At 44.0% G+C, this 12,269-nt stretch overlaps 1 protein-coding gene across 1 annotated transcript in view; it reads right to left on the reverse strand.

Moving 5' to 3' along the window:
- Positions 1 to 5,162: 5,162 nt before the first annotated feature.
- INTS4 (integrator complex subunit 4) overlaps positions 5,163 to 12,269 on the reverse strand; it is a 114,866-nt gene continuing 107,759 nt past the window's right edge. The window contains exons 22-23 of the mRNA XM_090265735.1: positions 9,058 to 9,178; positions 5,163 to 5,579 (exon numbers count right to left, since the gene is read on the reverse strand). Of these exons, the coding sequence (XP_090121861.1) occupies positions 5,401 to 5,579; positions 9,058 to 9,178 (300 nt within the window). The 3' untranslated portion in view covers positions 5,163 to 5,400. The remainder of the gene's footprint in view (positions 5,580 to 9,057; positions 9,179 to 12,269) is intronic.

Below are 12,269 nucleotides of genomic sequence, written 5' to 3' on the forward strand. Positions count from 1 at the left end.
ACTCCATAAATTCACATGGAACCAAAAAAGACCCCGAATAGCAGAAGCAATCTTGAGACAGAAGAACACAGCAGGAGGAATCACAACACCAGATATCAAACAATACTACAAAGCCACTGTAATCAAAACAGTATGGTACTGGCATAAGAACAGACATATAGATCAGTGGAACAGAATAGAGAGTCCAGAAATAAACCCAGGCCTCTACGGTCAACTAATCTTTGATAAAGGAGGAAGGAACATAAAATGGAGTGAGAAGAGCCTCTTTAACAAATGGTGCTGGGAGAACTGGATAGGGACCTGCAAAAAAATGAAACTAGACCACCAACTTACACCACACACGAGAATAAACTCAAGATGGATCAAAGACTTAAATGTAAGCCGTGACACCATAAAAGTCCTAGAGGAAAACATAGGCAAGAAAATATCAGATATCTCACGTAACAATCTCTTCACGGATACATCTCCTAAAGCAAGAGAAATAAAGGAAAAAATAAATAAATGGGATTACATCAAACTGAAGAGTTTCTGCTCAGCAAAAGAAAACATCAGCAAAATGAAAAGGAAACCAACCATATGGGAAAACATATTTGCCAATGACATCACAGACAGGGGACTGATTTCCAAAATATATAAAGAGCTGATACGACTCAACATCAAGAAAACAAACAACCCAATTAAAAAATGGGCAAGGGACCTGAACAAACACTTCTCCGAAGAGGACATACAGAAGGTCCATAGACACATGAAAAAATGCTCAACATCATTAGCCATCAGGGAGATGCAAATAAAAACCACAATGAGATACCACCTTACACCAGTCAGAATGGCCATCATCAACAAATCAACAAGCAACAAGTGCTGGCGAGGATGTGGAGAAACGGGAACCCTACTGCACTGTTGGTGGGAATGCAGACTGGTGCAGCCACTATGGAGAACAGTATGGAATTACCTCAAAAGATTAAAAATGGAACTGCCTTTTGAACCAGCGACTCCACTACTAGGATTATACCCGAAGAATCTTGAAACACCAATTCAAAAGAACTTATGCACTCCTATGTTCATTGCAGCACTGTTTACAATAGCTAAGTGCTGGAAACAACCTAAGTGCCCATCTGTAGATGAGTGGATCAAAAAACTGTGGTACATTTACACAATGGAATACTATGTAGCAGAAAGAAAGAAGGAACTCCTACCATTTGCAACAACATGGATGGAACTAGAGAGAATTATGCTTAGTGAAATAAGCCAGGCAAAGAAAGAAAAATACCATATGATATCACCTAATACAGGAAACTAAAGAACAACACAAACAAAGGAACTAAATAGAACAAAGAGCAGAATAGCAGTCAATAGGGGGGAGGGGAGAGGGAGAGAAGGGGGATAAGTAAGGGAAGGGTTTAATTAAAGAGCCTGTATAAAAGACTCATGGACATGGACAACGGGGAGGGATATGATTGCGGGAGAGGGGGTGGGTTGGGTGGGGGAGAGAAATTGGGGGAAAAGGGGACAACTGTAATTGAAAAACCAAAATAAAAAAAAAAAAAAAAAAAGAGAAGGGAGACAGAAACTTCTGGAGTTTCAGGCAGTTCCTCTTAAAGGGCCCATGCATGAACTTACTCAGACTCACTCCCTCTGAGCTCCAATGTGGAGGCAGCAACTTCAAAGGCCCCAGGGTCATACAGGGAGGAACTGAACTGTCCAGCCTCAGGGCAAGAGCTGAGGGGCATCTTTCTCCCAGACAGGAGTGCTGGCAGAGGCCATTGTTCCTTTGCTGAGCCCTCTTACCACAGAGCTGGCAGGTGGGCATCATATCTGAGTCTCCATCAACCTGGCTAATACTGTTCACCCTGCTCGTTGATTCAAAGACCCCACCGCACCCAACTTTCAGGCCCATCAAAGCTGTTTACAGTGGTTTTTCCATAAAAATGGCTTGTCTTGGCTCATGCTTCAGGTTTCCCTAAATTCTCTCAAACAAGCATCATCTGGCCTCAGCAAGCCCCATACCACTTGCTAAATGGCCCCAGGCCATACACTAGCAGCAGCCAGCCTTGGATCACAGCTTTGCCTCACCTGGGCACATCTAGGCCCAGCATAAATAGCAACCATCTGCAGATTGCTTTGTAGCTTAATGCCAGGTGGCCCCAGGCAGAACACAGGTGGTAGATGACCTTGCCCTGCACCTCCCAGGAGGTCCAAGAGCCAGCACACCCACGGGACATCCTCAGACCACATCCAAGCATCGCCACCCAACCACCTGCACAAGTGACACACTCAAGGGGCAGATTCATTGGGAATCAGAACCTAGCTAAGTAAGTCCTGCTCTGTGGGGTGGGGGGCAACTGGTCCTCCACAGTGGTCTGAGGTCAGTAGACAGTGATCACAGCCAGTCCTTGAAGCTGATTGGATTGGGTAAATCCCTCCCACTGATGTACCAAAAGCAATCAAGGCTCAACTAAAGAGCAGGGTGTACAGCCCACACAGGGGGCGCACCTTGAGTATTCAGCTTGGGTGTTAGGGTGCCACTGGACCCTAGAGGACACCTATTAGGCCACTCTACCAAGCCAGGGAGATGTAACAGCTCTACTGAATACACAGAAAAACAAATACAGGGAGGCTGCCAAAATTAGGAGACAAACACATCTCAATGAAAAAACAGAACAAAACTCCAGAAAAAGAACTAAACAAAATTATGACAAGCAATGTACTAGATGCACAGTTCAAAACACTGATTATAAGGATGCTCAATGAACTTAGTGTGAATGTCAACAGCATAAAAAAGTACCAGTAAAAAATGAAGGGCACACTTTCCAGTGGGAGAAATGAGCAACAAGGAGATAGTCAACCTAAGTGACGCAGAGTTTAAAACACTGGTGATGATGATGCTCACAGACTTGACAGACAAGATTAAGTAGGATAAATCCATAAGGGAAGAAATGAAGGAAAATCTACATAAATCCAGTGGTGAAGGGAAGGAAACGAGGGTTCAAATCAATTATCTGAAACATTAGGAAGACAAACAGTCAACCAGTACAGCAGGAAGAAACAGAATTGAAAAACACAAGGAGAGGCTTAGGAACCTCTAGGGCAACTTTAAATGTGCCAACATCCGAATTACAGGGGTGCCAGAAGGAGAAGAGGAAGAGCAAGAAAGCGAAAGCTTATGTGAAAAAATAATGAAGGAAAACTTCCCTAATTTGGTAAAGGAAATAGACATACAAGTCCAGGAAGCACAGAGTCCCAAACAAGCTAGACCCAAGGAGGACCATACCAAGAGACATCATAATTAAAATGCCAAAGGTTAAAGATAAAGAGAGAATCTTAAAAGCAGAAGAAAAGCAGTTACCTGCAAAGGGGTTCCTATAAGACTATTAGCTGATTTCTCAAAAGAAGCTTTGCTGGCAACAAGGGACTGGCAAGAAGTATTCAAAGTGATGAAAAGCAAGTACCCACAACCAAGATTACCCTATCTAGCAAAACTATCACTTAGGATTGAAGGGAAGACAAAGTGCTTCCCAGACAAGGTAAAGCTAAAGGATTTTATCATCAGCAAGCCATTATTATATAAAATGTTAAAGGGACTTATTTAAGAAAAAGATCAAAACTATGAACACTAAAATGACAACAAACTCAAGACTATGAAAAACAGAATCTAAAAACATAAAAACAAAAACAAGCAACCAGAACAGGAACAGAATCATAGGTGTGGGGATCATTTAGAGGGTTATTAGCTGGGAGGAGGGAGGGGGAGCAAGGAGGTAATGGTGCAGGGATTAAGAAGCATAATTGGGTAGGCTCAAAATAGGGGGATGTTAAGACTAGTATAAAGGGTGAAGCCAAAGAACTTATATGCACGACCTGTGGACATGAACTAAGGGGAGGTGGAATTGCTGGAAGGAAAGGGGGGTACTGGGTGGAGGGGAGCAAAGGGAAAAAAACTGGGACAACTGTAACAGCATAATCAATAAAACATACTTAAAAAAAAGAAATGAAGGGCACACTAATTGAAATAGAGAAATAATTTACAGGGAATCAACAGTAGAATGGATGAAGTGGAGAATCAAATCAGTGATTTAGAATATAAGGAAGCAAAAAATACCCAATCAGAAGAGAAAAAAAATTTTTAAAAAGAAGATTGTGTAAGGAGATACTGGGACAACATTCTCACCATGGGGGTGCTGGAAGAAGAAAAGAGAGAGCAAAAATTTGAAAAACTATTTGAAAAAATAATGAAAGAAAAACTTCCCTAACTTGGTAAAGGAAAAAGACATTCAAGTCCAGGAAGCAGAGAGTTCCAAACAAGATGAACCCAAACAGGCCCACACAAAGACACACCATAATTAAAATGCAAAAGGTTAAAGACAAAGAATCTTAAAAGCAGCAAGAGAAAAGCAGTTAGTTACCTACAAGGGAGCTCCCATAAGACTGTCAGCTGATTTCTCAACAGAAACTTTGTAGGTCAGAAGGGATTTGAAGAAATATTCAAGGTGATGAAAAGCAAGAGGCTACAACAAAGATTACTCAACAAAGCTATCATTTAGAATCTAAGGACAGACAAAGAGTTTCCCAGACAAGAAGAAGCTAAAGGAGTTCATCACCACCAAACCGGCATTAATGAAATGTAAAAGGGTCTTCTTTAAGAAGATCAAAAATATGAATAAAATGGCAATAAATACATACGTATCAACAAATGAATCTAAAAGAAAACAAAATAAACCAACTAGCAGAACAAAAACAGAATCACAGATACAGAGAACGTTTTGATGGTTGCCAAATGGGAGGGGGATTGCGGGACTGGCAAAAAGGTGAAAGGATTACAAAATTCAAATTGGATATTACAGAAGAGTCATGGGGATGTAAAATACAGCACAAGGAATATAGTCTATAATAGTCTAATAACTATGTGTGGTGTCAGATGGGTGCAAGATTTATTGGGATGATCAACTTACATAATGTCTAATCACTGGGGTGTACACCTGAAACTAATATAATAATGTATGTCAACAGTAATTGAAAATAAAAAAGTGATTAAGAAAAGATTATGACTTTAATAACTGGTTCTTTAGAGATGGCTAAAAATTGGATCTTTGTTTCAAACCTGAGGAATGGCAGCATATGGAATAAATGTTGAATCTACAGCCACACACATTTCAAGGACCAGCTTGGTGTTTTCTCAACTTTATTACAGGGAGGGATAGCAGGGAAGGAATAGACTTGAAAGTTTTTGTTTTCCTAATGCAAAATAATTTATCTTCTGTTTGATATCAGATGGGAGTGTAAGGGTCACTTGTTTCTCCTTATGCCTATATACCATTTCCAGGTGAGGTCCTCCTGGCTTCTGGCTCACTTTAATATCTAAGAAGGCCCTTCGAGGCCACAAGTATAAAGACTGCTTGTGTATCAGCGCCTTGCTGGTTTGGGCATTATGTAAACTTTTACAGACTTGCTGAAGGGGATGGTGCCCTCGATGCTGGTTTCCACATGGGCTGGTATCTCGCACCCCTCGATCCAGGGGAATTTTGGAATGCGTGAGTTGGAGTTGTAAGCCAGCAGCAGCCTCACTTCCACCTGGCATGGTTCTGGAAAAAAAGACAAAAGAAATCTTCTATGGCTGGGTATGGATAGAACAAAGATGAAATGACCTGTAAAAGCAACATGAAAGGTGGAAGCAGCAGGGTTTAAAGAACATTTCTTTATCTGTCCACATCCCTTCCTTCCCTCCACCAAACAAAAACCCTTTCCCAGCCTGCATCCTCTGAGGCTGACCCTAAGCCTGCTGCTCTGCTACCACCTTCTCCTCAGGTTTCTGTGGGTGCCCTGCAGCTCAGAGCCATGGCTGCTGAGGATCAGAGAGCAAGCTAAAAAATCTTCTATAGAGGCCTCCCAGCCTTAAACAGAGGCCTGCAAGGTACATGCATGTGGCTAATTCTCATGTCCAGATAATCATTCTCTTCCTGTGCAGCAGACCTCAGGCCTCAGGGCTACATGTACCACAGATTCTTCTGTCTTACTGGAGAAGAAGCCTTTGATTTGAAAAGAGTTCTGACAAAAAATTCTCTGTGATCAGGAATATGTTTCAGGAGCCCAAAATCATGTCATTAAACCTTTTGTTCTTCTATGACATGACATTCCAATACTGATCTGGTGTCTATAGGTTGCAGGCCCCAGTGAAAGTAAGACCTCCCTTGAATTGCTGACCATTTGGTTTAGGAGACAGAGATGATAGCACGGAACACAGTATATGTTCCAACAGAGTCCGTAGAAAGAACTGAGGATTGAGCACAGGAAGGCTTTGGAATAGAACACGTGCTCTGTGCTAAGCACATAATCCCAAGATTTCTTACTGCCACACCATGAAAGAAAGACTGTCACAATCCCAAAAAAGTTCCAAGGCTTTGAGAAGTTATAAGTGATTTCCCAAATCCACACCAGGGACAGAATTTGGGTCCAGCTCACAAACTGAAGCAATTAACATTTCTATTAACCATGTGGCTTCAATAAACCAGGGGGAGAGGATTTCAGAAAAACCTAAGGGTTAGTGCAAAGGCTGGGAACAGGATGAGCTTGGGATGTCTTCCTTAATTTTGTGTCTGGAGCAAAAGGTACAAGTATTAAAGATGAGCCCAAGGCTAAAAGCTCACCTGGCAGGAATGAAGGCTGGATGGACCTAAATGAACAAGGGTCAAGGGCCAAGGTCCCAGGACTTTTCAATGCCCTGTTCCCCCAAACCTCTTCCTAACTTCCCCTTAGAGATGAAAGCAGAGACTGAATTGCTGTCCTCCAGGAAAGGAAAGGCTTGCATTACAGGCAGCCAGAGCAACCTCACCAACCCGAGAGAGCAACCTGAGCATCACCATTTACCAGGGTTCATGAGGTGTGGACATGCTCATATAACATGGGGCCTTGTACCAGCCTTGAGTGTGTCTAATGAAACCAGCACTGCTCTCTGGTACCAGACTGCAGTATCAGCTCTCCCACTGTTTTCCTCTTTTGTCCCAGATGGCTGCTGCCAACCCCTGACCAGACCCAGCCTTGGCTCACAGCACTTTCAGGAACCAAACCTTGGTGAGGTCAGAGGACACTAAGGCACCTAGTCATTATGCCTTCCCTCACCAGTATGTGGGGAGACTGGCAATTCAAGTCACTGCCATCAGAAGAAGGAAGAGAGGACAGAAAAAGAGGGAGGAGACTGGGAGGAGACAAATGATCATCTGGGACAAATCATGCAACCCACTCATCATATTCTGGAAGAATATCCCTCTTATGAGGTATAATTCTTACTCTAATCTTACAGATAAGGAAAATAAGACAGACAGGTAAAAAAACTTTCTCAGGGTCACACAGCAAGGGAAGAAGAATTTGGAGCCTGGTCTATGTGACTCAAAGCTTCTGATCTGGCAGCGTCCTGCCCCCCCAAGGAGAGGCCGGTAGTAGGGAGCTGCTGAGGGACTGGATGGAGAAGCTCCCTACCAACACCAGGCACCACCTCCTGGATTAGCAGAAAGAAGGCACATGCACATTCAGAAGGTTTCACTTTTGTGTCCCAGGTCAGAAGCATGGTATAGTGAAAAAATAAGAGATTTGGGAGTTAGGAAATCGAAGTGCCAGCCTCAGCACCACCATGGACCAGGTAAGTGGACCTCCATTTATGCATCCATAAAATGAAGAATAGGATACTAATCCCCCCCAAGAAAGTTGGTCTAAGGATTAAATAAATTTTAATTATACATTTAAAATCATATATTCCATTTTCATCATTTGTTGAGCACCTACTATAATACATGTCAGGTATCAGGGACACAGGATACAGAGGTAAAAATGAACAAGTTCTCTGCTCTAAGAATCTAAATTCTAATTGGAGAGAAAGGCAGTAAACAAATGAGAAAACACCTGGCATTAGTAGGTGCCATGCAGAGAATTAAAAGAGATTTATAATAGTGACTGAGCACTTCTCAGAGGTAGATGACCCTCGATGAATTCCTCGGGACTAGTGCCAGGCCCAGGGTCATTAGTCCCCTGAGGGGGCTGCCCTCACATTCAACAGCACTTCTCCCTTGTTGAAAACTATCATCTATAATCTAATAATACCCCTGATAAGAGGGAAACCATTAATAATGACATTCAAAAGTTATTCATATATTTTAAATCACAATAAGAGAAAATTACAAAAAGCATCTACCTATTTCTAAACTAAACCAAGTTTGTTGGCATTAAACACTTTCTCTAGTAACAGCCACGCTTCTGAATTATCTTGAATCATTCAGGAAATTCCAGCAAGGCCAATTCTCCCTGACATTTTAGGTTCTGCTGACCAAGTCTCCTCTTAAAGTTTCCAAAGCAGTCTTAGACTTGAAATGTAATGTCTTTGCACTTGCGTTCTCCCATTTTATTCTTACAAATTAAAAAAATATGTATCTCAAGCCACCTCTCAGTCTTTTCACAAATTATTGAGGCTCCATTCTGCTGCTGTGTGGGAGGGTAAGGCATGACTAGATCAGGTCATCTTCCTCTCTGTTACCCCACACACCAGCCCATGTAGGAGGGGAGGACAGTCACTGTTGTCATTTTACATGTTTTGGGGGAATGAACTGAATTGCTCATAGCAAAGAGAATGATTTTACATTTTTGGTAAGAAATACAAAACTTTAATTTTCAGACAGCAATCCTCAGAACTAACTAGAAGACTGAGAATTATCATATTCATTTGAAAGGTGAGGAAGCATATTCAGAAGGGAGAGTGGCTTGTCCAAGGTTATGCAGCAAGTCAGAGGCAGAGTTAGGACAGGAAGATAAGGCTCCTGGCATCCAGCCCAGGGCTCTTTTCATGAGACTTCATTCTGCTATAATCTGCATTATCTTCTGGCAAAATCTTGTACCTCTTGCAGTCAAAACAATGCAGCAAATTAAATGTACGCAGTTTGAGATTTTAAGCTCCCTAAGTAATCAAGCACAATCCTCAGCAGGCCTGATTCAACCATGCAAAAAACCAAACGCCTAAGCATGAGTATGATCCCAGGAGTGTATTTTCCTGCCCACCCTGGCCCACTGACTCCTCACCTGTCCAGGCAGTGTGGGAGAGATACACCTGAGTGATGAGTCGGTGCCGCCCTGGGCCAGGATTCCGGAAGTCTGCGGGCTTGGGGTGGATCATCTGAGCCTGGCCATCTGGATATAAGACCTAAGAGGTGACAGAAATGAGCAAAGAGACAGAGAGCCATGAGCTTTCAACAACATTTCTGGTGACATCTGGTGTGAAGCCCATACAAGAGGAAAAGAAAGGTGACGATAGCCTTCACAAAAGACTGCTCCTCCAGGGGGGCAGCACTGCTCACAGCTTCAGACACCCCGCCCTAGCATAAAACGGAGTTTGGTAAATGTTTCTGAATCCATGGTGAACAAGCGAGATTAATGAAGTGCCTCTATGAAGTACAAGAACAGGTAAAAATATTAATCCTGACATCAAAAGCCTTCCCTGGCACCCCATATCAGGATGACTCTGAGTCGTATCATGGCCCAGCACCCATCGTCATCCACCAGTATTTAGAGAAACTGGTAAGCGTATTCTCTCCACCGGATCATAAGTAGTTAGGAAGCTGTTCATCTCTCTTTTGCTACAGAGACAGTGCTCAGTGAAGGGTCTGCTCAAATCACTGACCAGTTCTTCAAGTATCATAAACTGCCACAGAGTTCTTTCCTCAGCAGCTCAGAGGGCCCCACAGCTGTCTGTGAAGAGGGCCTATTATACCACACAGTGTACCAAGGGACCAAACGAACAAATGAAGCTTTTCCTAGAACCACACAGAACCTGTGCTATGTAAATATACTGATTAGGGCAAAGTAGGGAACTGAATGGGTCTTCCAATTTGAACTCTGGGAGGCATGTCTTTGTCCCCCTGCCCCATAATCTCATTTCATCTCTCCTCAGATTTCAGCAGCCCCTCCCCATTCTCATCGTCATCGGCAGCCGTCCGTCTCGAGAGACGATGGCGTAGCTTCCTGAGAGTCTATCTGCACCGCCGAGAATGGCTGTGCAGTCCGACTCGGGAGTGACAATCCCTGCCGCACTTGTTACAGGTGAAGGCAGATGGCCGTTGTTGCTGCTGTTGACGCTGCTTCCGCCTCGATCTTTTCTGGACCGCCTCCTCGTTGCGCGCAGCCCCTGCGCGTGACGTACCTTGCCTGACCGCGAGCCTCCAGGCTAGGCGGTCGTCTGCTTGAACTTCCCATGTGTTGAGATTGATGGAGCATTGTGTCATGTCCTTTTTGCAGATGTCTTTGAACCGCAGTTTTGGGCGCCCTGTCATCCTCTGGCCTTCTGCTAGCTCGCCGTAGAGGAGGTCTTTGGGAATACGGCCTCCATCCATTCTTTTGACATGGCCGAGCCACCTGAGGCGTCTCTCACTAAGAACTGCATGCAAACTGCCCATGTTGGCTCGCTTCAGCACCTCGGTGTTGGGGACCTTGTCCTGCCAGGCGACATGCAGGACGCGTCGCAGGCACCTCATGTGGAAGCTGTTGAGTTTCCTTTCGTGCCTTGCGTAGGTGGTCCACATCTCGCTGCCATAGAGGAGAATGCTGAGTACGCAGGCTTGGTAGATGCGCAGTCTGGTTTTCTCAGTGAGGCTGGAATTGTTCCACGCTCGCCGGTTCAGTTTGGCCATAACTGTGGCTGCCCTGGCGATTCTCCGATTGACCTCCAAGTCGACTGACAGAGAGCTCGAGATGGTGGACCCGAGGTAAGTGAAATCGTTGACAACCTCCAGGGTGTATCCGTCGATGGTGATGCATGGGGGAGTCCCCGTGCCTTGAGCCATAACGTTCGTCTTCGTCAGGCTGATGGCTAGTCCGAACTCCTTGCATGCGTGGGAAAGGCAAGTGACTAGCTGCTGGAGTCCCTCTTCGGAGTGTGATGTCAAGGCTGCGTCGTCGGCGAAGAGCATCTCATGGATGAGCACCTCTTTGACTTTGGTCTTGGCTCGTAGACGGGCCAGGTTGTAGAGCTTGCCATCGGATCTGGTGTGAATGAAGACACCCTCGCTGCAGTCCTTAAAGGCGTATTGGAGGAGCATGGAGCATTCTACCCAAATTGATATACTATAGCAAAAAGACGCAGGTAACCCAGCTTCCTGATCCTTGTTATCGTTGAAGACAGTACTTGGGCTTCATTTAAGAAGGAGGGACAGGGGAGGGCTGAAACCGTAATGAGCATGGAAAAGAAAATGATAAAGGTAGCAGAACCTCCCTGAGTTCTCAGCAAAACTGCCCTTAATGGAAGGCCCTTTCCCCTCTGTGAAAGGGTCACTGGAAGCCTTCCTTCATTCCTCCAAGTGCAGCTTAGAAATCTGTGGCCCACATAGGTCAGGGGAAGAAAATGGCCAGTATGAATTATATTCTGAATTTCATAAAAACTAAAAAAAAAAAAAATCACGTCTCCACTATCATCAGGTATAATCTAGCAGACCCGAATTGGGCTAACCAAAGTGCTATTAAATTAGGTTCCAATACATTCTGCTTTTAAAAAAATCCTCACCCAAGGATATATTTATCAATTTTAGAAAGAAAAGGAGAAAGAAACATCAAATGGTTGCCTCCCATATGCACCCTGACCAAGGATTGAACCCACAACCTAGGTAAGTGCCCTGAGTGGGGGGTTGAATCTGCATCCTTTTGATGTACAGACATCGCTCCAACCAACTGAGCCACCAGCCTGTACATTCTGCTTTAAAGAGCTGATACACCTTATTGTAACAGATAATAAAATCTTGACATAACCTCACTTGTGTTCACTGCTAGATCCCTAGCACCAAAAGCACTGCCCGCAACAAGAGAGTTGTTCAGGCCCAGTGGCTGGATCGGACAGCATTCTCCAATCAACAGACAGCTGCCTCATGACCAGACTTCAGTCTCCCATCTCCCTGACTGTGGAAGCATCCAGAGAGTCTCACCATTGCATGCAGTGGAGCTGCTCTGAATGGGATTTTTCAGTAGGGTCCAGCAGATGACCCTTAAATAATCTTTCTACAATCTCATTTATGCTTATTTGGTCAGTGACCTTTCTTCTTTTCACAAACAGTGTGAAACAGTGGTTCACAACTATGGCTGTACATTATAATCACCTATGAGCTCAGAAACAAACAAACAATAAAATCTGGTACCCATGGGCCCTACTAGTAGGCTTGTACATTAGCACTTTTTAATGTTTTCTGAGTAACCGTGAAGTGCAGCTAGGATGAAAAACCACTAACACGTGTGTGTGTGTGTGTGTGTGT

The sequence above is a fragment of the Furipterus horrens genome, unplaced genomic scaffold (assembly GCF_987537825.1).
Source record: "Furipterus horrens unplaced genomic scaffold, mFurHor1.1.pri manual_scaffold_2, whole genome shotgun sequence".
NCBI classification, from domain to species: domain Eukaryota; kingdom Metazoa; phylum Chordata; class Mammalia; order Chiroptera; family Furipteridae; genus Furipterus; species Furipterus horrens.